This window comes from Cupressus sempervirens, chromosome 7 (assembly GCF_028749045.1).
Source record: "Cupressus sempervirens isolate cs-2001-9-10 chromosome 7, ASM2874904v1, whole genome shotgun sequence".
Taxonomy (NCBI): Eukaryota; Viridiplantae; Streptophyta; class Pinopsida; order Cupressales; family Cupressaceae; genus Cupressus; species Cupressus sempervirens.
The window spans coordinates 237,939,770-237,967,565 of NC_143124.1; the positions used below are offsets into that span (position 1 = coordinate 237,939,770).

Here is a 27,796-nt window from a genome sequence, read left to right on the forward strand (position 1 = left end):
TTATTTTTTGTAATGATTTTTGGTCCCCTTTGAGACCTCTTAAGAGAAATATGAAATCAACTACATTTATTCCTCCTTAATGAAATCATGAAAATATAGACGACCACTAAAGATTTATCTTTCACATTTATATTAAAAATGTATTAGAAATCATTTATAATTTAAAAAATAAATACATGGGATGTCAAATGCCATTGAAAGATAAGCCTTACAACATAAAGTGGTGCTACAATGGTGGTTTGTGTTCAAGTCCAATAGGGCATGCTCCCATTTTACAAACCTTGCATTCACATAGGCTATGCTGAGCAAGTCCCATTGTGATATAGAAGCTTCTCAGGTGTAGCATCTAAGCTTTGATGGTGCGCATTTCCAACAATTTAGTTGATGGTTGAATGTGTTACTGTTTTCCTATAAAAAGAGCTGAAATGGAATCCATGATGGACCATTGGTTAAGCCACCTTAGTTGCAAAGTGATGCATATAAGGACTGGTGGCCTAAAATAGACAACCAGTCCAAGCAGCTTCACACACAGATTATAAGCTTCCATAGTGGTGACATGGAAACTATGACTGTACCTCTTTCCTTCTAGATACTTCATCCAAGGAAACAAAGACCCAAAATGACAATTTGTTACAACTATAGCTCTTCATAATCAGGAACTTGTGAATAAGCGGGCTGAATGGAGTAAATAGCTTACAACCCAGTCACGATATACAAAAGTATGGGCTTGGAATTTATACTGAGTTCATGAACAACAAAAAGATCAGCCAATTCTAGATGGTCGTTTTTTCAACATTTTCAAATCAGGAACTTGTGAATATATGGGCTGAATACAGTCACTATCTCACAACCCTGTAGCCTCAATGCAATCAGAATATACAGAAGAGTTAGCTAGGAATTTATCTTTAGTTCAGGAACAACTAAAAGATGAGCCACTTCTAGAGGGTCACTTTTTCAACATTTTGAAATCAGCTTAAGAGACGATTTGCCTATATCTGTGTAACTGGGTTGTAGATATAATAGAAATAATTTGAACAAGAAAAGAATTGAGATGCCCAGAGGAAGCTGCTACTGCTACATGATTGATGATTATGGACTTTGCTGAGTAATCTGTGATTTGTTGAGAGAGAGAGGGGATCCAACAGAGCTATAATGTTTGACATAATTTGGACTAAAAGGGTTACGCAATTCTGTTATATATACAAGCAGAGTTATAAACTATATTGTAAAATACACCAACTATTTCATCATTATATTAGTAGTTTATTGTAATATTTACGATATAAAACAAGGAGCCATCGCACAACCAAAGCCCTCTATGTACACTCTCTGATCGCTAACAAGGTTGGCAAATAGAACCTCTTGACCACCACCAAGGCCACGGTTCACAATCCATGCTAGCTACCAATGGTATTTCATAGCCACTGGAAACAAAACTTCTGCTCAAGGTATTATGTTGCCTTCCTGAGATCTCCAAGTGCAATTATTTTATAGTTTCCATTAGACTCAACAAATTTCGACAGCTCAAGGAACTGGGCAAACACACCAAACTAGCATGAAACCGCTTGTTAAGAGTATTAATTTTTTCTAGGTTTCTGAGATTAAAAAAGCAGTTTTCTTAGAAATTTGAGTGTATTCCATCATGTTAAAAGATATATAGGAGTGGGTAAGCAATTTACCTAGTGCGGGCAGGGTTACTCCTCCAAAATGTTTCCCTAGGATGCAAATAGAGCTTTGGGGGCCTATTTTGAGAGACTGATGATGGACAAATAGTCTAATAGGAAACTTTCTTCTTTAAAGAAACATGGTTCTGTACAACAGGTATGGACACAAATTTCATATTATATATCAATCAAATAATGAGGGGCTCAAAAGCTGACAACTAATGGCTGCATGGCTGCCAAAGTAAAGAAGACTAGAAAGTAAATATACTTAGTGAAGAGTATTGAATTGCCTACGTCTTCATTATAGTTAATCAATCAAGATAAGACTGAAGAAGCTAAGGCTCCCAGACATTATGTGTGTTGAATGACATCAAAAGAACAATAATGTGCACTTTTCTACAGTGAACAGTAGTTAATCTTTTGAGTTGCATAAAAAGCAGATCATAGAAGACTTTTTGTAGGCCTAGCAATGGAAAGAACATTAGGAGAAAATATATGTATTGTTGGAGACTAAAAGAGAGAAATGTAACCTGTGCAGTTTTTTGTATACAGAAGAATTCAATCAATTTTGTTACAGAAAATTCTTTGCATTTAGAGAAACTTGAACCATTAAGAACAGAACTACTAGACACAATCATGTCTAAAATTGCTTATAAAGGATGTTGAATCATTGCAAATCAATGCTTGAAAAATGATGCTAGCTCTATTTGTCAGCGGCAAAATAATCTCTCAAATGTAGGTGTCCCTGTTTTTGTTGAAGTAGCATGAACACATGGTTTCAGAAAAAAATGAGATAATATTAGAAAGCATATTGGAATCTAATTGTATCAGTGAGTCCGAACCAAGTTACCAAGTATGTGATTTGTTTTATTCAGATCCCTTACCTTATGACATTTTCTCTCAAGTGTACAAGACTCACTATGATGTCACAAAACCAAGAAGAACTATGCTGTACAATATATAAGGTTTGCAAACGAGAATGCAATTGAAGATGGTCTGATCTCTATACCTTTTGCATCAATTTGCAATGATTGAACATCCTTTCTAGACATGATTGCATTTGGTAGGTCTAAAGTATCAGGTGTCTGTAACCGCAAATAAGAATTCTCTATCTAAAAATCTGATTCAAGTCCTATATGCAGAAAATTGACATACACAGTATGGTGATCACCACTTATTGGATGGTTATGCAACATATACATCAGTCTGCACATAGTAAATAAACAATATATTTGAGTTTTTTACTAAGCAGTACTAAGTACAAAAACAATTATTGCTTCATATAAGAATGTACTTTGAGATATAATGCATAGACAAGAGAGTAGAAAACTCGAAGATTAATACAGTTACCTCATATGACAAAACCATAAGATATCTCAATATGTCATAAGCCCATAACATGAACTATAGAGAACTATCAACATATATAATTACCACAAACAACTATCAGCATATAAAAACCATATGTTCTATGGTGACGAAAAAGGAATTGATGCTCAATGGATTTTAGCATTTTGCCAATTAGGAACAAAGAAATAATGGTATTCTGCAAGGCCACCTTATCATGGCAATCACAGAAGGAAAATTCAAATAGGGTCACAGGAATATCTTTATGTAAGAACCAACAGAATCATGCATATCAGCACCCCGAAGAGCTAGGAGAGCACAAAATAAATTAACATCAGTACAAAAACATTCATTAAAAAGAGTTGCTCTTCACTACATAATTGTTTCTCTATATAGACTTCAAATCCAAGACTGAACATAAAGTGGCCTCTTTTGTGTACAACTCCAAGATGGATGCCCCATGCATCAATAAATGTTTTTTCTGTGAAAGGTTAAATCCTCTGTCTATAGGGAATTTTGCATAAATAAAAATGACCTCTGAAACAATTGCATTTTGAGGCTACCCTTCAACTACTGATATAAAATAAAGATTAAAAGATTATAAATCCTAGAACTTCTAGGCATAGTAACTAAATAGTTGGACTGAAACAATATAAACCAGCAAATACTCATATGCATCGAGGTCGAGAGCAGTCAGCCTTGTGAAGGTACCATTGTTCAAGGGCGCCACTTATAGTGTGCACTTGAGCTTCAATCATTGTTGTAGCAAAACTTTAATTTATGAGCTTGAATTCAAGAATTCAATCTCTGTTTCCAACTGCTGAAAACACAAGAAATGAATAATTCATCATGATTCAACCTGTACCATGTATCCCAAAGAGTAGCAGCATATATTCAATCAATTCAATAAATATTTATAAAAACCTATTGATACATAATGTGAATCCAAAAGTGACAAGAAAAAGATTTAATCAAGAAGCACTTCACTTATTTGCCATGATGTGCACCTTAAGAATAAATATGGAAGGTTCTAGACATTTCCCAGACCTTAATTAGTGAGCAAGAGGCTTTAGTGGATGTGCTCTGAGTTTTGACAAGTCGAGGTTTGAATCAAGGTCTTCATCCAACTCTCCAACAACGCTACTGGAAACAAACACAATACTTTATCTTAATTAGAGAATGAGAAAGAAAGGAAGAAATTACTCTGTCAAGAAGGAAGTTTCTAGCCTGCACTGGATGCAAATTGGGCATGTCACAAACGCCACCAATGTGGGGACTCTTGCTGCCACCAAATGTGTAACCATTGCAAAATTGGTAAACTAGCCACTCTAACAAATGGGTTGAAGTAGCGTACATATTATCTCCTCGGATGATATACAATCCCAAGACAAGTTGCTCTACCCCTGCCTGCCCAAGAAGACCAGCGAAAAGCAATAAAACCATTCAGCATAGAATCTAAGTTGGTGATTTTAAAAACTTAGGTTTTGATAGAGGCATCATCGCCAGCCTTAAACAAATGGAAGAAATAAAGGGAATTAGCATGCGCAAGTAGCAAAGTAACCATGGAAATTATGGCTAGCTTCACTCAGCCAATCAAAGACAGATTTTACTCGAACTAATAAATTTGACAGACCCCCCATGTTGCTTTTATCACCATCAAACAGATCCCAATCTCATCTAGCTCAATACAATATTTTTTCAAACTATCTAAGCAACCCAGACTCCAACATCTCTCTCTCTTGGGATCATTAAAGTCAGCCAGATCTAAAATCTTGAACCAGGCTTAAATTTACTGAGAAAAAATTAGAATGCTGTTATTTGTGACAAGGAGCAGCTTACCGTAGTGGAGTAAACTCGTTCATGCGATTCATCAAGAATAAGATTTGTGGCCTGATCAAAACCCCTCAAGATACCCTGTATGTAAAATACTTTCAGTTCTCAAACATAAATACAAAACAAATTTGAATCATCTTTTTAACAGAAGAACCCAAACAGGGGAGGACCCAGACAGCATATAAACATACATACCACTATGTTACGTCCATCATTCGTAATGACAGAGATGGCCTCTGAAAACATCAAGAGATGCCCAAGATGCAGATTAACATTTTAAAAAAGTGAAGTGTAAACCTAAAATGGAAACAATAGATTTTCACTCTACTAGGAGAAAAAATGGGTAAAAAAATTACATACGATCCATCATGGAATCCAATCCTGCAATTGACATTGCTATGAAGATTGGTTTGGCAATACCCACAAAGAAGATAGTACGTTATAAAAAAAGACGAGGAATATGAGAGGACAAAAAATAAGAATTATATCTGGATCCTTAACTCCTTCAGATTTTCTACAGGTTGGGTTATTTTGTTAAACCTGAAAAATGAGCAGATGCAGTTACACAATAATTAGACTATTATGAAAAAAGCATTATAAAGTATCATTATAAGATCATATCGATATATATAGATATTTCTTATCTACAGAACATAAAACAGCTATACCTACATCTAGAAAATATAAAAATGTCCAATAATATTTGACAAACCATTTCAAATAACAGCTGTTTAAATTAACATTGCATTTTGGACAGGCAATATAACAGATCAAGACTAAAAACCAATAAAGATAACTGAAACAACAGTCAGTCAAGCTCACAATTTTTAAAACAACCTTTACATGGGCCCCCTAGTTTTTCATCGGTCCTATTGAACTTGGCACATAATGATCAATAGCATCTCAGAATGACTTGGCATTTAAAGTAAGTCACCTTACCACACTATCATAAAGTTGTATATAAATCTTGACTATTTGTTGAACTAAAATCCATGCTGAAAGTTCCTAAATGACACGGGAAGAAGCATAACCATTTCAACAACATAGAAGTTTTTCAAGCATGGAATGTTATTATCTGATATCTTAATTTTGGTAAGTGGTGGAAGAAAAAGGCTCTTAGATAATCAATTACACTTGCATCCACTTCAAATCAAGATTAACAACTTCAATTATTTTCTAAAATACAAAAGTAAACTATTATGGCTCTACTTTTTGCCTTCTTAAAAATGAAATGTATACAAAAACACATTTTTTTCTTATACATGCCCACAATTAGTGGCTGCGTAGGGTAAGATGTGTTAAAGATTGTAGCTGCAATAAAGATCTTTATCTCTGATTTTGCCAAATGTTGAATATTGTGTCAACAGCTGGAGAATATATTTATGATAATATTTGAGATAATACTATTTGGAGAGACGTGTCATGTGAAGAGTCATGCCTTTGGAAACATGAAGAGCCTTGTATTTGGAAATTAAAGAGACCTTTGAGTGTAATATGAAGGATCTCTCAACTCTATATATGTGATTGCTTTGTGTGTTATATACAATGTATCAAGAAAAAGCATTGTACTTGAACATTTTTCATATCAATAAAAGAGATTTTTTTCTGGTGTGGCTGGGTTTTTCCCTTCAAGCTGAAGGGTTTTCCCAAGATAAATGTCTTGTGTCTTATGTTCCTATTTTTGTTCTTCTTTATTGTTGTTTATCATCATTTATGGGCAAAACATTAACATGGTATCAGAGCCAGATGGTTAATAGCAATAGGGGAACGTTGAGTTTTTTGGTAAATGCATGATTAATCTTCCACTCAGAATAAGTCCTCTGTACAGCACGATCATCATCTATGTTTGATGATAAACTTGTCTTGTTGCAATGAGAACACTTCTGGATCATGTGCAGCAGTTTTATGTGTTCTTCATCAGAAGAGTTATTTTGTATCATTCTATATTATTTGGATATTCTTGTTATCATTAATGTGGCTATTAGGAAAAGCAATCTTCAGCAGTGATCATTTCTTGAAGATATTCAATATCGTGTTGAGTTTAATCTTTATTTGATTATTTTGGTCAAGGTCGAGGCACCCGTGAACCAAACCATTTCAACACTCTCGGACTTCATGGAGACCCAAGACTGCATTGTTGATGGTGGGAATGAGCGGTTCGAGAACACAAAGCACCATGTTGTGTACACAATGTCATTACCAAAGTCAAAGTTCAGGTAGGATGATGGCCCTTGTGTGACCTATGATGGTGAAGACAGCTCCACGAACTTTGTTAAGATGGTCCTAAATGGTATTGAATATGGCGATATGCAGCTAAATTTTTATGCTTATTATGTGCTCAAGCATGTTGGGAGTTTATAATGCTGCAACAGTTCTCTCTTTCTTTCTCTCCTCTGGTCTCTCGCTGCATTTGGTTGGGGTGCTCCTATGTCAAATGAGCACAGTGATAGTAGTATTTTCCTAGTAAAGATTCATGTGTATCGAGGGGCTGTCAAGGTCTTGAAGCATAATTACTCACGGTTACAAGCATTACCTTGGGTAGCACCTGTTATGAGGCATTGTTAGGGAAAGCGGAGGTGGTTGAGCTCACTCAAAGGCTTGAGGTGATGTGGACTCTCTTCAGTGTACTTAGTTGGCTCTTCAAGAGTCACAGTCGCGGTTGGATGAGGTTACCATGGAGTTGGAGCAGGTACAGTCGACACCAACCCCAAACCCTGTTCAGTTGCATATTGTGGTTGGTGGTCAGTTTGCTTCCACAATTGCGGATGAGGGGCATGAAGATGTGGTAGTAATATCCACCCAAGATATGGGTGCAGTAGGTACGAGAGAGGTGAGAGCATCAATTGAGAATTGCAGTGTAATTCTTGTTCTGCCACATTTTTAGAGGGATCAATTGTGGATTGCGAGGTACCAGGTTGATGCTTCCACATATAATTTCTACTGTACTCACTCAAAAGCTTGAGGTGATGTGGACTCTCTTCAGTGTACTTAGTTGGCTCTTCAAGAGTCACAGTCGCGGTTGGATGAGGTTACCATGGAGTTGGAGCGGGTACAGTCGACACCAACCCCAAACCCTATTCAGTTGCATATTGTGGTTGGTGGTCAGTTTGCTTCCACAATTGCGAATGAGGGGCATGAAGATGTGGTAGTAATATCCACCCAAGATATGGGTGCAGTAGGTACGAGAGAGGTGAGAGCATCAATTGAGAATTGCCGTGTAATTCTTGTTCTGCCACATTTTTAGAGGGATCAATTGTGGATTGCGAGGTACCAGGTTGAGTGTCATTCATGGAGTATTTGCTTAGGAGTTCGGATTTGTAGGAGGATTCATACAGAGTATCTAAGGGTACTCTCGTTAAGGGGCTCTCGTGATATACAGCGATTGGTGGGGAAGATAATAGAGACCTTGGCTACAATGCTTCCCAACAAGGATTTGGTGGTTGGGTTTGTTGAGAGGGTTGCCCAGGATCCTGCCCAGCGAGTAGTTGTGCAGAGTTAGAGATTGGAGCCATCTCTTGATTCCTAGTTTGGTACTAATGAACCATTGATAGAGATCAGGGATTTTTATCGGCATTACATTGTGAAGAGTGCTCATCACTTCTTTTTTGACCAACAGGTAGAGGATTCAATTTCACGTCAGTGTGGGTGGCTCCAATTTCATAACATCCATTATGGGATGGGTTAGCACCATCTTTTGCAAATGGGATCGACAGTTGCAAGTTAGACCACTTGCAGTATCTACACACGCAAAACAGTTTATTAGGGGTTGGAGTTGGTGATAGTGATTTAGGTAACTTATGGTGGTTATCATCTCTACAGTGCAATTGGGTGTGAGTGTCAATTTGATAGGGACTTTGATAGAGTTGGTATTACAATTGGATTGAGTTCCGATGGGTTGTTACCGCCATTAGCGCCTACAGTCAGTTTCCACATGAGTCAGTCATGGATATCAATTATTTGGGTGTTGGTGCCACAAGAGTTACTTGTACACAACAAGAATAGTACGCAGTTCTACCCTTGGGATCCAGGTGGACTATGATGTCCTTTATGATCCGGGATTGCTTGGGGACAAACAATCTTAGGGAGGGAGGACTGTAATGTCCCCATTTTTAGCAAGTTCCTGCAGTTGGCTTGGTCACTTTACCATTGCGACCCTCATGATCCGGCAATGGGATTTGAGGGTCTTAGTTGTGGGGTTATAGGTTTTCCAACAGCCTATGGTGTGTTTTGGCTTCGTTTGATGGACTTAATATTTATAGCAAGTCAGTAGTTGGTTCTGATGAGCTCAGTTGAGTTAGAGGAGTTGAGTGATGCTCTCAGATTTTATTTTGGGCTTCTGGTTTGGGCTCCAAGAATCTTGGAGGGAGCATTTATTTAGAGTAAGCCATCCCCTCTAGTCATTCATCGTCTTTATTCATCAGGATCACCCTGGTGTTGTCAGATTTTGATTTTGATGCTTCTTCAGCAATTTTCACAAGACGGGTGAATTATTATTATTATTCATCTAAATATGTTGAGGTTGTTATTTTTGTTGGTATTGTTTACTAAGTGTCATAGCTCATTGGAACCAAGTTGAAAAGTTTTAAATCTTGAGCATAAGAAACAATGGCCTTGCATGTAAGAATTTCATGATATGGTTGAAAAGGTAATTTTTTGGAGCTAAGAGATATTAATAAATTATATTATATGGCACGTTATAAAATAATGTTGTGTTGATGAAGCTTCTTAAGTGAAGTTGCATTTGGAAACTTTGTGCCAATGGGGGCTATAAATATGAGCTCATTTTGATGGAAAGGTATCTGATTGATTATTTTGCTTTGGTTGTCTTTGTGACATTTTCTAAGGTTGTTTTTTGTGCCCTTGTTAAGTATAAGGGTTTGATGCTGAGAGGTACCCGGTAATTCATGGCTGAGGTATTGTGAATTAACTCTGAGAATTCGATTTGTCTTCCTACTGTTCTTACTGTTGCCAGAAGACAATATTTATATTTGTTTCCCTGGTTGAGGGATTGAAATCTGAGAATTGCAATGGGATTTGAGCTGCAAATTATTGCTATGGTATAATAATTTGCTACTAGCTTCGCTTCTGTTACATGCTGTGATTGATAAGCTATTATTTGCTGAGGATTGTTGGTTAGTTGATGGGCATTCACAGCTGCAAGTGATCAAACACACCTGCAATCTACATTGGGGAATTTATCTTGCATTTGTATGCCCGCCGTAATTTACTACAGCAGTGTCTGGTGCCATTAATACACCTATGTTTATTCCTACAGGGCTGGCATTGAAGTGTAAGGTCATGGTTTGCAAAGGAAGGCCAGAAAATTCAATAAATACAGGCCTGCGTTTAATACAGGTGATTGCAACGCTAGCTGGGGGTTTTGAGCAGTGTTGGTAGAGGCAGCGAATACCTGGCAAGGCAAAGATTCATCACAGCCTACTGCATGGACATTGTGGGGTCCACAATTTAATTCAAACAGGTTCTATTTCACATATTTAGTAGCCAATGTAACTGCATTTCTCATTTATCATCTGGAATAATAAATACATTTGCAATACATTCCAGAATTTGTGGGCTGACCAACGTTATTCAGAAAATAGCTTTATGCTTAAATAACTTGAATGTGATAATTTGGAGTAAAGAAATTGAAAATTAAGAAACATTGGAGATCTTTTTCGGTGGTATTGGTATTGCTTGTCAAGTGTTTGACGGAATGCCAAACAATAACTTAGCATAGAAAATTGATAAGTGTTTGTGCCATAACCAGCTGGGGTTATTACAGAATCATCGGTGATTGGGTTTGCAATATGTGTGTGTATCAGATTTTGCTCACTATGTGATTCAAATATTCGAGTCTTCTTCAATATACTTGATTAAACTCTTATTATTGTAATGTCATCTATATTCAAGTCTTCTTCAATATACTTGATTAAACTATTATTATTGCAATGTCATCATATTGTGACATGATTATTTGTATGGTATATATGTGTGATCTGTGTATGATCGACATCCTCTTTCTGTAAAGTCTTGGTTGATTGTTTCAGTGACACACATTTCTTGGTGTATTCAGTGCATTACTTTCTTTTGGTGAATTTTGAAGATTTTGGGTGTCCCATAGCTCAGTTTTTTTTTGGTCCCTCTTAGTCGGGCCATGGAAAGCGCATGGCAAGGTGAAGATTCAGCTTCGGACTGTTGACTCCAATGTCACTGTGCAAGTGCTCGTAATTACTCTCACCTATCTTTATGGTGTTTCTTGAATAAGCAAATGGTTGTGGTTGTCTTGGCATCGAGGTGAAGCATGTGGAGAAGGTTTTGGCCTTATGTCTCATCAAAACATGCTATCTGATGGAGTTGATGAATCCAATTAAGCGGAATTTTGTTTGTAATTGTTATATGGACAAGAAGATATTATTTGTGTCATTCAGTATTATTCATTCTAAATTCTTTGGAGATGTCAGAAGTGGTGACAATTTTGGAGACTTGGGTCTATCTTAGATGTTATAGACCAGATTTGTGTAAAGGATTCAAATTGGGGAAAGTATGTATAACAAGAGGTTGTTGACAGGAATGAAGAAAATTGCATGAATTCAGAGGAAAACTAGACTACAAAGAGATAAGTATTCTATGTTTATACCTGTGAATATAGATCTTGAATTTCTTTTTCTTATATTACAGGGAACAGTGTATAGCATTGATCTCTATAATTGATTATAGGACGCATCAAGATGATGAGAGATTAACGAACATGAGAATGTCGGTTGCAGTCATGGGAGTGATGATACATATCTTCATTACAAGAGGGCAGATCATATTTAGAGAGAGACATTACAGCTTCAGAGGAAGATTACATGACAGAGGGAGATGTCGAACCTTTTACAAGCTTATGTGACTGTAAGACAATTCGAATCAGCTATCTTATTTTGGTGACCAAAGTTGTCCCTGCTGAGAGGGAGTCTCAGTTGAGAGAGGATCTCAGTCATTCTTACAAAAGTTGATAATGAGTTCTTCTTTGTGAGAGAAGTTTGAGGTGAAATCCCTCATTCGACCATCTGCGAGTAGACATAGTGGAAATGCATTCTCTTTGGGAGAAATCTGAGGTAAAAGCCCTCATTCTACCCTCTACAAGTAGGTATGGTGGACCACACTCTGTGAGTAAGCATGCTGGAAATGCATTCTTCTCTAGTAAAAGTCTAAGGTGAAAGCCCTCATTTGTGAAGAACCCAACCAGTTCAACCCTGCTGTTGTACTTTTTTTTTAATTTAATTTAATTTCTTTGATTTTTTTGTGTGATCTTTCAGAATTAGACAGAAGTTGCAGAATGAGGTTTTGTTTTGGAATTCAGTTAGAGCTGTCCAAACAATGATAAGCTGAGATTCAAATACAACAATTGAATACTGAAAAAAAAAAATCAAGGCTTATTTTCAACACAGCCAGGCCCAGAGCGTAATTTTATTGAAGCAAAATGTTGGAAATTACACATCTGAATTAATTTCAGCAAACACAAATGTTCAGATCTGCTCTTATTCAAACAGCAAGATGCCCAAACAGTGGTAGATGACGTCAAAGAAATGAGCAGCTCTTTGATGGAAGAGACCTCCAACCACAGTAAAAAAAATAATAACAGCAATAATTGAAAGTTAAACCATAGCAAAAATCCACCCTGTAGAAACACAGATCTCCAATAAACATATCCAATTTGACCTCTGAAATGAAACCAACCAGCAGCAACAATTCGTTTGATCTTTCACAAACTCAAAGTCACTGTAATCCTGCAAAGTATGTGTTCCCAGGAAAAACCCTAGCCGCCACAGCAAGGCTGAAAGAATGCGGGCAAAAATTATTGAGTGTGCAAAAACAATGCCTTTTCCAAAATCAAAAACAACCCATATAGGGTTGACATCCAACTTAAATAGGGTTGGAAAAACCTTTTTCACCCTAATTTCCCTTTTCAACTTAGGCACCCAACATAGAACTTTATTTTCAAGTTATTAAAATTAAAATGACTTAATAAGTCATTTAATTTCAATTTATTAAAAAGACTATAGTTGCCTACAAGAACTTTATAAAAATTCATAACTCCCTCAAAACAACTCGCAAATTTAATCTGTCAAAAGCTAAGGTCTCAATGAGCCCACCATGTGAATCTAGGACTGTTTCAAAAAAATTCACTTTGTCCCTAAGAAATAGGAAACCCTAAAAAGTTGCATGTCACTCAATACAAGGTCTCACTTTTACTCCCCTTGGCCTAGAGTGGGGATATCATAGTCCGCCCCTCCCGAATTCGCTTGTCCTCAAGCAAACTCAAAGTTGGATGTTGTAAAATACTGTTACTCTCCCATGTAGCATCCTCAATTGGTAGGCCCTTCCACTTGATCAAATACTCTCTGATAACACTTCTTCGTAGCTAACACTCCCTGAACTACAACATGATCTTAGGCACTAACACCAATTTCCCCTCATCATCTAGGGGTGGTAAAATTGCAGAAGGAACTTTGTGTTGTCCAAAATCCTTCTTGAGGTGTGATACATGAAACACATTATGTATCCTACTGTCTGTCGGTAACTCCAACTCATAAACCACGTGGCCAACTCGCCTAACAACCCTGAATAGCCCATAGTACCGTGGCTTGAGTTTCTCTACACCCCTCTTTTGCCAAAGCGAACTGCCAATAGGGTTGAAGCATCAAATCCACCATATCACCAACCTCAAATGCTCACTCAACCCTCTTCTGATCAGCGCATTGCTTTTGCTAATTTTGGGCCTTCTGGATGTTCTCACGAACAACCCTCATAATATCTTGGTTTTCCTGTAATAAATTCCCAGCACTAGGCACTCTGCAATCACTAAATAACAAATCCAAGAAACCCAGTGAATCATATTTGTACAAGGTCCTAAAAGGTGTCATCTGTATAGACATGTGGTGAGTGGAATTATAATAGTATTCACACAGATTTAACCACTTCACCCTTGCCTTCTTCTACCTTGAGATGTAATTCTGCAAATATCCCTCTACCCATTTGTTGACAATCTCTGTCTATCCATTTGTCTAGGGATGGTAGCTAGTACTTAGGGCGAGCTTTATCCCACAAAATCTGAACAACTCTTGCCAGAAATGCCCCATGAATCTACTATCCTATCGGTGACAATGGTCCAAGCTAATCCATGCAATCTAAATACCTCATGAAAGAAAAGATCACTCGCATGTGAAGCTGACTATGTAGTAGTGATCGGAAAGAAATGTGCATACTTGGTCACCCACGACAAAAATGTTCTCTCCCTTGAGCTTTAGGCAAGCCCATGATGAAGTCCATAGACAAACATCGCCACTTCCTGTCAGGAATAGGAAGCGACTGTAGTAACCCTACAAGATAACAGTGCTTTTGCTTGTTCTGCTGGCAAACATAACACTCTCTGACGTACTGGAAAACATCATATTCGAGACCCTTTAAAGAGAATCTTGCCCGTACCTACCTATAGGCCTTAAAGTAACTGTGATATCTTGCCATAGGTAAATCATGAAGAGTCCTCAATACAATTATCTTCACCCTCGACTCTGGAACTAAAAATATCCTCTCTTTGTAAATGATAAGATCATTCACAATAGAGCACACGTTAACCTACACTGTCCCCTCAATGATGCCTAAAGCCCATGGGTTCTTGTCATACTCAACAATGATCAAATGCCTCCAAGTCTTCTGAGATCTCTACCATGGCACTCAAAAGGGGCCGACGGGATAAAGCATCAACAACAGCATTCTAGGTCCTTTTGACATAAGAGATGTCAAAATCATAAGACTGTAACTAACTCACCCACTTATGTTGATACTCATTCAGATCACGTTGCCCACGAAAATGTTTCAAGTTGTTGTGATCAATCTTCACACAAAATTTATTGCCCACTAAGTATTGCTTGAACTCGGCCAATGCATGCATGATAGACAACATCTCCTTGTCACAAACGTTGTAGCTTTTCTCTGGACCCCTCAGCGTCCTACTCTTGAAAGCTATGGGATGACGATCCTACATAATCACTGCACCAATACCCCCTCCACAAGCATCACACTGTAGCTCAAAGGGTTTGGTGAAATCAAGTAAAGCTAGCACTGGACACGTAGTCATCAACTATTTCAACTTCTTGAACAACTCTTGCACTTGATGCATCCAAATAAAAGCTCCCTTCTTAGTCAAATCTATAAGTGGTGCAGGGTAACATGAAAACCCACCAAGAAATCAGTGATAGAATGCACACAACCCTACAAAGCCCCAAAATTGTGTCAATGTCTCTAGTGTAGGCCACTTTGTAATAGCACAAATCTTATCGGGATCCATGCGCACTCCTACAGCACTGATGATACGTCCAAGGTACAACAGCATACCAAGCTCACATTTGGATTCCTTGGCATACCCGGATTCCCTCTCCAAGAATCCCAAAACTGTATCTAAATCAGCCAAGTATTGCTCCCATGTCCTACTATAAACAAGTATGTCATCAAAAAACACCAAGACACTCTTCCTAAACTCAGGCTGAAAAGCCCTGACCATGATGGACAGGAAAGTGACAGGTGCAAACTCATAGTGTCCATATTAACAATTGAGGGCAGTCTTCTCAATATCTTGTTCCCTAACACTGATCTGGTGGTAGCACGTCCTCAAACCAATCTTGGGGAAATAACAAGCCCCATGTAACTCATCAATACAAGGGATGGGGTATCTATTCTTAATGGCCTCCTTGTTTAGCATGTAGTAATCAGTGCACATCCTGAGTGTGCCATCCTTCTTTTTAACCAAAACCACTGAGGAAGTAAAAGGGGACCTACTTGGCCTTATAAACCCCATAGCAATTAGTTCCTTAATTGTTTTTTCAATCTCATCCTTCAACCGCTTAGGATGTTGATACGGTGTAATCATGACGGGCATAGTGTCCTCCTCTAGCTCGATGATGTGTTTGCATCCCCTATCAGGTGGTCTACCTAGTGGTATATCACTGAAAACTTTAGAATGCTTAGTTCTATGGTCCTAAATATCTAGATGGTATGTTGTTTTGTGAGTTTCATCTATGTAAGGCATCACTTTGAACTCTGCTACCCACTCCACAGTGTCATGCCTAATCAATCTCTCCATCCTCTTGAGTGAAATGTTCTTCAGATTATTTCGTTTGATGGCCTTAAGGATATGTGTAGACCCATCAATCTCAAACTCCATCTCCATCTCACGTAAGTTTAATGTCAAATCTCCAATTGTATGGAGCCATCTCATGCCAAGAACCACATTGGTATCACCCATATTCACAACATAGAAATCAGCCTTAAACACAAAATTGTTGAGTTTCATTGGTAAATTTGTTACCATTCTCTCACATTGGAGAGTGTAGCTGTCTACAACCTTTACTCGGAACCCCTCAAATCCCTGTGACTGTATACCCCTTCTCTCTACAAGGCGTGCATCTATAAAGTTATGTGTTGCACCTGTGTCCAATAAGGAAAGGACTCTTTGACTAGCCAAGAGTCCCCGCATTCTAAAAGAACCCTCCTGCTACATGTTAGATGGGTGGGCTTCTTGTCAGTGCAAAACTTCTTCATCTTCCACCCTGTTTTCTTCATGTTTAGCTTCAGAATCATTGTGATAAGCTTGCTAGTCTGTTACAACAGCAAGGTCCTCTTCTTCATAAAACCACTCCATTTGATTGTTAGCTCCTTTGGGTCTAAGTGGACATTCATGGTTAAGGTCATAGGGACCTCTGCAAGCGCAAGTCGTTTAAAGTCTCCCTGTCCAAAGGGGCTGGAAATTTCTTCTTCTGATCCTCATTATCAGATTTCCTTGGTTCCTGTTGGTTGTTAAATGATAAGGATGATGCACTTGGAGTAAACTTATCCGTGGAGTTGTGAACTCCATGTTTTGTGCCTTCCTCATGGCCTCTTGCATGGTTGGTGGATCAAAAGCCTTGATCCAATCTCTCATACATTCATACAGCCCTTCCACAAAAAGTATAATCAGCCGCCTTTCTAGGATTCCTATAACCATCATTGATAACTTCTAGAATTCACTTATGTAAGTATCCAAACTGCCCACTTGTTTGAGTTGTGCCAAATTTTTGAAAGACAATTCTGGGTCTCGTTTGTCAAATCTTTTAACCAACCTTTCTGTAAACTCCTGACAAGTATGAATCTGATCATGATGCAAAGTAATCATACCCTTGTGTCATCAATCATGGGCTACACCATCTAAATGTAGGGCTGCAAATTTTATGGCGTCCTCTTCTACCATTGGTTGTACTATCAAGAAAGTGTCTAGCTTACCCACCCAAGACCATTACTGCTGCCATCAAAGTTGACCGATGTGAGTTCTGGTAGCCTGTTCCAAATCATAGTTCCCATTTCTGGTTCCCCAATTATTTCGGTTTCTACCATGCTCTCTTCTTTGGCTAATTAACCTATCAAAATTAAGGTGATCCTTAACTATTTGAGGTAGAACATCCCACTCATCATGCAATGTCATGATGTTAACAGAAAACTCAATATTACCTTCCTCATCAATGTGTGGTTCATCCCTAATGAAATTTGGACATGTGGGCCTATCAAATGTGCGTGCTGGTGTTATTGCCCTACGTGGTATGCCATGAACACTTCCCTCTTCCATATCTGGACCAAATCTTCATTGTCCAGATAATTCCTGCACCACTGCACTCAACTACTGGAGCGCATCAGCTACCCGTTCCTACCCTGTAACAAGCCCCCTTAGTACCTCCCTGGCCTCTAAATCTTCCTCATTTCTATCACCCATATTTCAAACCCTACACGCTGGCAGGATTTTGGACCTGATACCACACTGAAGAACCCAACCAGTTTAACCCTACTATTGAACTTTCTTCTTTTTTTATTTTTTTGTGTGATCGAATTAGACAGAAGTTGCCAAATGAGGTTTTGTTTTGGAATGCAATTAGAGTTGTCCAAACAATGACAAGCTGAGGTTCAAATACAATAATTGAAAACTGAAAAAAACAATTAAGGCTTATAAGTTATTTCCAACATACCCTTGTCTAGAGCCTAATTTTATTGAAGAAATAAATCAAAGTGCTGGAAATTACAAATCTCAATTAATTCCAGCAAACACAAATGTTCAGATCTGCTCTTATTCAAATAGCAAGATGCCCAAACAATGGTAGATGACGTCAAGGAAATGAGCAGCTGTGTGTTGGGAAAGAGACCTCCAACCACAGTAAAAAAAATTAACAAAATAATAAACAGAGAAGCCATAGCAAAAATCCACCCTGTAGAAATCCAGATCTCTGATAAACAGTTCCAGTTTGACCTCTGAAATGAAGCCAACCAGCTGCAACTATTCGTTTTATCTTTCACAAACTCAAAGTCACTGTAATCCTGTAGAGTACACATTCCCAGGAAGACTCCAAACCCTAGCCACCATAGCAAGGATGAAAGAATGAGGGCAAAATATTAAGTGTGCAAAAACAATGCCTTTTCCAAAAGCAAAAACGATCCATATAGGGCTGGTGTCCAACTTAATTAGGGTTGGAAAATCTTTATTTCACCCTAATTTCCCTTTTCCACTTAGGCCCCCAACTTAGGACAACTTTATTTTCAAGTTATAAAAATTAAAATGATTTAATAAGTCATTTAATTTCAATTTATTAAAAAGACTATAGTTACCTGCAAGAACTTTATATAAATACATAACTCCCTCAAAACAATGCGGAAATTCAATCCGTCAGAAGCTGAGGTCTCAGTGAGCCCACCCGGTGAATCCAGGACTAAGTCCAAAAAAATTCACTTGGTCCCTAAAAAATAGGAAACCCTAAATTGCTTGACACTGAATACAAGGTCTCACTTTTAGTCCCCCTGGCCTAGAGTGGATCACATTGTTCCACCCTCTGCAAGTAGGTATGGTGGACCATTCTCTACGAGTAGGTATGGTGGAAGTCAAGTGTGACTCCATGACTTTAATTTTATGTGCCTATGAAGTAACTGTGGTAAATTATGTTATGCTGAGATAACATGTTTTATGTGATGAGAATTTATCATTGACATCTTTGGTTGCAGCTATGTGTGATTGTCATACTAAAGATCTCTCTTGCAAAGAGGGAATGTTGAAGATTGTAGTTGCGAAAGAGATCTTTATCTCTGATTTTGCCATATGTTGAATATTGTGTCAACAGATGGAGAATATATTTATGATAATATTTGAGATAATACTATTTAAAGAGATGTGTTGTGCGAAGAGTCGTGCGTTTGGAAACATGAAGTCTTCTATTTGGAAATTAAAGAGACCTTTGAGTGTAATATGAAGGGTCTCTCAACTCTATATATATGTGATTACTTTGTGTGTTATACACAATGAATCAAGTAAAAGCATTGGACTTGAACACTTTTTATATCAATAAAAGAGATATTTTTCTGGTGTGCCTGGATTTTTCCCTTCAAGCTGAAGGGTTTTCCCAAGATAAATGTCTTGTTCCTATTTTTGTTCTTCTTTATTGCTGTTTATCATCATTTCTGGACAAAACATTAACAAGATGGACCTCTGAATTGAGTTGCAAATGCATCAGCCACAATAAAAATAATGATCTGTCAAACCTAAATAACAAGATCTATTCCAAAAAGTAAGATATGCCTACTGATCCCATGGGAAGTACATGCACTGATTTTGTGTGGGGCATTAATGACATACAATTACATACTTTTGCAACATGATAAACAATTTAAATTATTTTAAGCTGCAAACTCTGAGTTACACACCACTAGCTGGGACTAAAATTACTCTTTTCAAGCAATCACTACCACACAATTTTGTATTCCTATATATCAAAATCTATTGAAAAAGGCGAGTTATGCACCATGATCCCATGGTGAGTAGATGCAGTAGTTTTACGTGCAGGACAATAACAACATCTGAATTTTGAAATATAATAAAGAAATCAAATTATCTCAAGTTGCTGCAAACTCTGAGTTCCACGCCACTAGCTGGGACTGAAATTACTATTGTTAGGTAGTCACTACTTCACAATTTTTTATTTTCAACTATATTATTTGCAGTTTTGAAATACAGCAAGTTGCATGGGTGAAAGAGCCATGAGCTCAAATACTGCACAAACATACCAAAGACCAAAATTTAGTCAAAATACTGCTTAGCAATCGAAACAAATGCTAAGTACTAACCTTTGTAGCTTAAAAATCAACTAGGAATTGGATCCCAAATAATAAGGGAAGACTTAAAAAAATGTATTAAACAGCACAAACTGGTATCAAAAAACAAAAAGACAAGGGAAAAAAACCTAATATGCATCTATCCTTCTTTCAAGAAAAATAATAATTAAAAATATCACTTTAATTCTTCTTTCTAAACCAAATCTGGGTGCCATTCAAGCATACATATTCATCACTAAAAAAAAAAAATAGATGTATCTAGATTCTATAAAATATAGACCAAAAAAACTCCAAATTTTAGTTCACTGCATATAGAATTAACGGTTACAATTCCAGAAACATCTAATGAAATTTCTCCAAATAGAAACTATAATAGTATTAGAGCAGAAAAGAAACACTGCCATGCTGCTGCCAAAAAACTTTTTCAAGTCCTCTGATAAAAATCAAACCAAAAAATCCTAAACTCTAAATCGAAAAAGTGACCGTAAATTCTCATCAAAATATGCTCCATAATAAGGAAATCAAAACAAACAAACAAAATTAAAACCACCAATTCATTTGACAGTTCAAAATATCTTTATGTGAAGAAAAAAGTATTACCTCTGAATATTACAGCATATATGAAAACAGCAACAGGTAACTACAGAACCAATGCCTTCAAATGAACAGATAAAACAGAATTGTTTTAGTATGACAAAAACACTAAGAGAAAAAAAGACCGACCGTATACATTTTGATAGGTTCGCTTCCTCTTTCTTCCAAGTCAATGGCATTCACAGCCTACCAAAATACAAGATGCATCACACATTTCGCGTAATGATTCGCAATAACCTTTCTAGTTAACGAGCAAAGACCAAATAGCAAGTGCCTTACCTCAAAACAGACAGCTCAAATTCGATGGTGTTGTCAACGATGCCGATGAGGTAAAATGGGCAGAGAAGCCCAACCAAAAAAACGCACAGAAAAACAATCTAACAAATGCCTCCCTTTTACTCTACTCACAATTAACGAAAAAAAGCTAAAATTGGTTTTAGGGCATGAAGCGAGGAATGAGTCACCACTACTATTAATTTTTATTTTAAGTATATAACTATAGTTTTGAAAGTGCATTCAAAATAATGTAAATTAAAACTAGGTGAGCGAAGAGATAAATACCTCTAGAGATCCCCCTTTTTCCCTCTTTGAACCATTGTAAATTGCATTTTTATGCAATTTCTTGTTTACTTAGGCCTTATTTTAGCATGTATAACTTATTGTTTCTAGTCTCGAGTCTCTCCTCTTTAACTAGGACCTTGGGTCTCAATTTGGGACCACATTGGAGGGAGGGAGATGAATTTGGTGGCTTGCTCCTTGATGTTCAAGCCTAAATTAGAACCACTTGATGATCATCTTATTTCAATAAGAATTTAAAACGTGTGTTAGCATGCTTCAAGTTTAACACCCTAAAATGCTTGGGAAAGGTATAAATGCTTGACAATCCACAAGCATCAATTCAAGCTCTCAACTTAAATTTTGCATTTGAAGGCGTCAAAAGAAAATATTCAACATTCAAGGCATTTTATCCCACTATATTCTTCATTGTGGCAAGCTTCAACAACATTTATGCAACTATTTCGTTTAGGTTTTTATGAGTCATCTTATTGCATCAACATTTGTGATCACTTTTAAAGAGAATTATACCATTAAGGTATAAGACATTCTAAATTATCATATGTAGCATTTGTTATGTATCAACACATTTTCCTTTCAAGTATATGTCATCTCAAGATTGATTCCTAAATTGGAATTTGACTTAGGCAAACTCCTTTCTACACAACCTTTTCCCTATTTTCTATGTCATGGATCTATAATGAAACATGCAACAAAACATAATTGTTTCTACATAACCATAATAGATCTGAAATAAATATGTAATTAAAATCCACATGCAAGAGAATAGACAACATACCCACAAAATTTCTGACACTAGATATACCCTATGAAACCCTCATTAAGGGTAAAAACCTAGCCTCCAAATGCATCCATCACCATGTATTATTTAGCAAAAACATCATTGCAATACAACCATGGAAGTCTTCAAAGTCATAGCCACAACCAACCAATTCATGTGAATACGCATAAATCCACACATCTCATGCCATACTTCCAGTCTTTACAAATGCTTCCTTGGCTAATCTATCAACCCTTGTCCCGCTCAACTTTCCTTTTTCCCTTTTTCCATTTTTGTCTTTTGTTTTTTAATCTTATCTCTACAACTACCCTTGTGGCTACTTATATGGTAGCAAGTTCCACAAAACCACCAAGTGGTATTACATAAACCATGTAACTATGTGCTACCTAACCTATCGACCCCACATTTAATATTGGACATTTAATTCTTTTTTCCTCCAATATTAATAATTACATTAAATACTATCACAATGTTACAATACAACTCATCAAGTATATCCCATGAGAATCTTTACATGTTGCACATCCATCTAAATGCTCCTAGGTGCAATATTACATAATAAAATATAACAATATTGTGCAATGTGTGCAACACATATAATCCCAATAGGATCAGATAATGGACATGTGGAAAAAGCTACATTTAGATCAAAAGGAGATATATAATTTGCAATTTGTTGCTACTAAAATTGTTGAGAGTAGGCCAAGTAGGGTACCCTAGTCTAAGGATTAAGTTGACCTAGGCACCCCAATCCCTCTTATTTTGCCTAAAATTTAGACCACAAGGTAGTCTTAGTCTACATCTCTTGTGTGAGACCTTACCTCAACCCATTATAGCATAGATATTTTCTTGCATTTTGATATTCGAGACTTTTGACATTTTGATAGTTATTTGAGACTTAGATGGACAATGGCTTGTTTACCCATTGATTTTGATATTTCAGTAGTGTTTGCAATTATGATATGTGCTAAGAACCTGATTCTATGTATGGGATGATTGAACACATATGGATGCAACTTTATGACATAATAGAATTAGATTATAATGTGATGTGAAATGTTAATTTGACTATGATGATTTATAATATGCAGATAAATGTTAATTTGATTATGATGATTTATGATATGCAGATAAATGTTAAATTAGTTATGATGATTTATAATATGCAGATAGATGTTAATCTAATTATGATGGCTCATGATATGCAGACTTGATATTCTAACATCTTCAATGATTAGGAGAGGAAATTTAATTTGAATTATGTTAATAGGGATTTTGTAAAATTTGAAATTATATGCATCATGATATATATATTTTATATGACCTCCTTGGACTATTGATGCTCGAGTTTGATGTGCAGGAAGTGGAACCATGGAAGTTCTTGGGGGAAACAAGTTCCAAACCTCTGTGAACACATTTTAACCAAGGTGAATCTTTAGAAGATTCAAAAGGCTCATTGTGATGTATTTTATTTAGTAAATGTACATTTGTTTGTATGTGGAAATGTTTAATCATAAAGATGCATTAAGGACATGTCATGGTGATGTGGAATGTGCTTTTATGTGTCACTTGACACTTGTGGATTTTGTGTGCAATGACATGTCATCTAGGGTTTTGGTCATGGTGGTATTTTACCCTAAAACTAATTACCTTGCTAATGAATAAGTAAACCCACTTGATAAGGGGTAGGATGGGTCACAATCAAAGGAAATTCAAATTTGTACTTGGCTAGGGTTTTAAGGGGTCATTAAGTGGTCCCAAAGTGTCTTGTACATCCATGTTTTAATACTTAGTGATTCAAGAACTACTACATTATCTTGACTAATTAAACATTAAAATTTCACTAATAATGATACAAGGCATTTTCACCTGATGAGAAGAGTGTTGATTTTGATACCTCGATGATTAAGTTTTATGTTTCAGATAGTTCAATATCCTTTAATTGGTGATATTATGATGTTTAGGTATATGCATGCCTAATGATGATTGTACTAGTACTTAATATGAATTAATGAATAAGTTATATGTTATATTTATTATGTGATTGCTAATGATTAAATGTGAGTAGAAATGAATTAAACAGCTAGTTATATGAAAGATTCATGTTTTAAGTTATGTAATTTTCCATATATATATATATATATATATATATATATATATATATATATATATATATATATATATATATATATGCATGAGATTTTCTTGAGCTGCTGATGTGTGCAATGAGTGTGCAGGATATTTTAGCCAGAAAATCTAATGGAGAAATGAAACAGAACCCTATGTACCAATTGTGGAAACCAGGATTGAGTCTAACAAAAGACGCAAACCTCATTGTTCATATTTTATTTGTATTGTGAGTTAAATGAATGTACCATTTTGTAATCATTAGTGTTAATATTTTGTAACAGTGAATTTTTAGTGTTGCTTGACACTCATGAATTGTATATGCATTCCAGCATGATAGTTAGGGTTAATTGAGTAACCTTAAGATCTTAGTCAGACTAGGTTAGTGACCTTTTTTGCTAACTAGTTAATAATCAAGATTAATTACCCCTAATCAAGATTAGTAAGTAATCTACTTTTTGAAGGTTGTTAGAAAGTCCTAAAAAAATTTAGCTTTTGATAGGTCTCTAATTAATCCTAAAGGCCTAAAATCATGAAATCTAAGTACCTAAGGGGTATGGGTATGGGTTGGGGGCATTTTCCACCCCTCTAGCCCCTTTTGTTGATTTTTATGGTCACTCAAAAACCTTATTTTTGCTTTATTGCGAAAATTGATTGTTTCCATCATGAGTTGGATAACTTTAACTCCACCTTGAGGTTAGCCTTAGGTCTAGTTGAGTAGAAGCCTCTAGAACTTTAGGCAGGTGGCGGAGTTAATGCTTTTTGGAGTGGTTGAGTTTAGGATCCTATTTAGAGGCAATTTTGAGAGGGTTTGAGTGTTCACCCAATCTCTAATTTTAGAGAGAAATTCAAGATTGAAGGAGAAGGAGAAGGAAGGAAAAGCTCATCTCAAATTTATTCATTTTTCCATAACCCTATTTTGAAGGTAGGAATCCTTTAGCTTATTGTGTTTATGTTGTTCATGTTTTGTTCATGCTTAAGCTATTGTGTTTGCATTTGTATGTTTGTATGTGTGTTGAGTATGTTTTGGGAGGGTTCGAAATAGGTTTTCTTGAATGTCTTTCATTTGTGTTTTGCTTTAAATTTCAAAGGGATTGTATGGGTTATATTGACATTACTCACTCTTGGATAGGGTAGAAGTGGCCATGCATGGGGGAAGGTCTTTAATTGGACTCTGACAATGTAGAGTCTCTTCTCAGGATGAGAAGAGGGAGAGAGGGTAGGGTGCTATGGGCCCCTACTCGTCAGCACAAACCATGTGTATGAGTTTTGGAAAATAAGATATGGAAGAACAAAAGTTCTTGAGTTTATAGCCCCAATAGGCTCCTTGTTATGGTGTTGTGTCTGACATCTCCTGTTAAAAAAATCCACCTTCTCCCTAGTCTGGTTCAATGTTGAACCTGTTGCGCAAATTAGGAGTGAATGTTTGATTTTGTCTTCATGTTATGATTGGTTGTCTCCTGGTCAGTTTTTGTTCTCTCTATGATCACCTTGATATGTTGCAGACTTCATAATGGTTTCTCTATTGAGGAGCTAGGAAGGAAATTCAGAGTTGATAATTAAATTCGAATATTGGGGGTTTTCTCCTCTAGATAATGATCCCATTGTAAAGATGTGATTTTTGAACTTATTGTGGATATGACTACGATCTCGAGTTTTCTTCCTTGGTTCTTTGTCCTTGAATCAGATGAGAAAGAAAAAGAAGAGTATGTTCCCTTCATATTATATTTCTTGCAAATTATGTTCCCTTCATATTATATTTCTTGCAAATTCAGTTTATATGCATGTGTTTATCGAAAAGTGAATATAGTGATGTTTTACCCTTTTTGTGGTGTTCTTACGGTTCGAAATCATATTCATTTGATTAGTGTTGATTAGATAAAATGATAAACAAATGGAATGATTGATCTTAAGTATATTTTGTGTAAATTTCCAATATGAGAACAAGTGCAAATTAAATCAGGAATTTAGTCCTTGGATTAAGCTACATTAGATATGATAAAATTTCTTAGTGTCCTTCCTTAATTAATTAATGGATTTAATGGATACATTATTATTTTGTAAGCCATATAGAGCATTAGGAGTTATAGCTCCTAGGTAATATTATTAATTTGTTAGTATTTCAAAATATGACCCAACTTAGAGAAAATAAATACACCTTAGAATAAAAGGGGTCATCTCAAACAAAATAAAAAAACAAAAAAACATATACTTCCAAAGGAAAAAATAAATAAATAAAGAGAAAACAAGATTCTCAAAACATCCACCTACATGATGCTGCATTTTGTATGGAGAGAAAGATTAATTGCCTTCTTGCAATAGAGCATCTTAAGGATTCTCAAATTATCATTTTTGAAACTTATTTAAATATTAAATATTTAAATAAAAGGACAAACAAAACAAAAAGAAAATTACTAAAACATATTTCTAAATATTCTAAGCCTATTCTCATCTCTACCTAATACACTTTGAAAAATAATTACCCCTTTTCTCCTATGCCTTTAACTACCCCTGTACCTAGGCATTAATTTGATATGAATGGGAGTTTGGAGTCTAAAAAAGAAAAGAAAATAAATAACAATAAAATTGTAGATGCTCAAAAATGGTTCACATCTATGGTTTCATCACTTCTTCATACTAATTTGGCCCATTTTCTCATTCTACTAACTCTGATCTTTTGGCCAAATTGACCATATTTCTTCATTTGTATCCTCTTTCACATCAATTTCGTGTCAACTCGGAATCATATCAAATCAACTCAAAACCATTTCAAATCAACTCAAAATCACCCCAAACCAACCCATAATCACTCAAAATCAATCCTAATCAACCCAAAACATATCAAACATCCCAAATCAATCATCATTTATCTTATCCTAGGTACTGTTGTGGCTTTCAGTGCCTTGGAAATCTATCAACCTATCAATCTTATCAATCTGACCTTAGTACTGTCGTGGCTCTTAGTGCCAGGTCAAACTATCATTCATGTCATCCAATCTTTGACATTGTTGAGGCTTTCAATGTCAAATCATGGCATAATCAACCATTTCAATAACATTGACAATGTTCGTCGATGTTATTATGATCAAACCTTATCAATCAATTTCAATCCTGTAGCATTTATAATGTCTGTTAAATGTTACATATCAACCAATTCATGTCATGTGTCCTTGGCATGTTATCAACTTCAATCAATCAATTTGATCATTGCTTTGATCTACTGGTCATCATCTTATTCGATCTATATCATCATCACATTTTCATCAAAAGATACCGTCGCATTCATTTAATCAATTTGGCCAATCATCTACTAATTTTCTCTATAGGATTAAATAACCCATAATTTAATCCTATTCTTTCTCATTATTCTTCCTAATTATCATCCTCAATTAATTAATGTTATTAATTAATTGATTCATTATCTGCAAACTACGAAAATTCTTAATTTCCTAAGTTCCATTTTCCATCATTAATTCCATTTTCTACTAATTCTTATTTTGTGGAATAAAAGGATTTTTAATTCAAATATTCCATAAAATATTGCATCATAGTGACACTTGGATATGACACTTCATGGATTCTCCTTTGGCACTTGGCTAAGATTTGTCATAATCAAATATTCTTATCTCTTACGCATGTCCCTATTTGGCTTATTCGTCATAGATTCTTGGCTTTAAGTGGGTTGAGGTGTCTTATGACGTGTCATAGATTC

The 27,796-nt window shown here is 36.2% G+C and overlaps 1 protein-coding gene across 10 annotated transcripts; it reads right to left on the minus strand.

The window, feature by feature from the left end:
• Positions 1–3,335: 3,335 nt before the first annotated feature.
• LOC149546385 (sm-like protein LSM8) lies at positions 3,336–20,966 on the minus strand. 10 transcript variants are annotated; one of them, XR_016353704.1, is made up of 8 exons: positions 20,880–20,966; positions 20,730–20,786; positions 5,205–5,384; positions 5,040–5,080; positions 4,851–4,925; positions 4,239–4,418; positions 4,059–4,151; positions 3,336–3,828 (listed from the first exon to the last, which is right to left on the minus strand). XR_016353704.1 is itself a non-coding variant. In XM_089791179.1 (8 exons), exons 3-7 carry the CDS (start codon positions 5,236–5,238, stop codon positions 4,064–4,066), a joined length of 294 nt encoding a protein of 97 aa, XP_089647305.1. In that variant the 5' UTR covers positions 5,239–5,384; positions 20,737–20,786; positions 20,880–20,966; the 3' UTR covers positions 3,336–3,831; positions 4,059–4,063. The 10 variants fall into 10 exon arrangements, 6 of the variants coding, with proteins under 6 accessions (XP_089647305.1, XP_089647308.1, XP_089647307.1 ...); XR_016353703.1 differs by having other exon boundaries at positions 3,336–3,831; XR_016353706.1 differs by having other exon boundaries at positions 3,336–3,831; positions 4,059–4,154.
• Positions 20,967–27,796: the final 6,830 nt, after the last annotated feature.

Bases quoted from the DNA above. Each gene is read 5' to 3' on its own strand.
- LOC149546385 (XM_089791179.1), bottom strand. From the start codon at position 5,238: ATGTCAATTGCAGGATTGGATTCCATGATGGATC. The intron at 4,419-4,850 runs GTAAGCTGCTCC...CTTCTTGGGCAG, and splicing joins AACGAGTTTACTCCACTACG to GCAGGGGTAGAGCAACTTGT. The intron at 4,155-4,365 runs GTACGCTACTTC...GTTTGTTTCCAG, and splicing joins ATCATCCGAGGAGATAATAT to TAGCGTTGTTGGAGAGTTGG.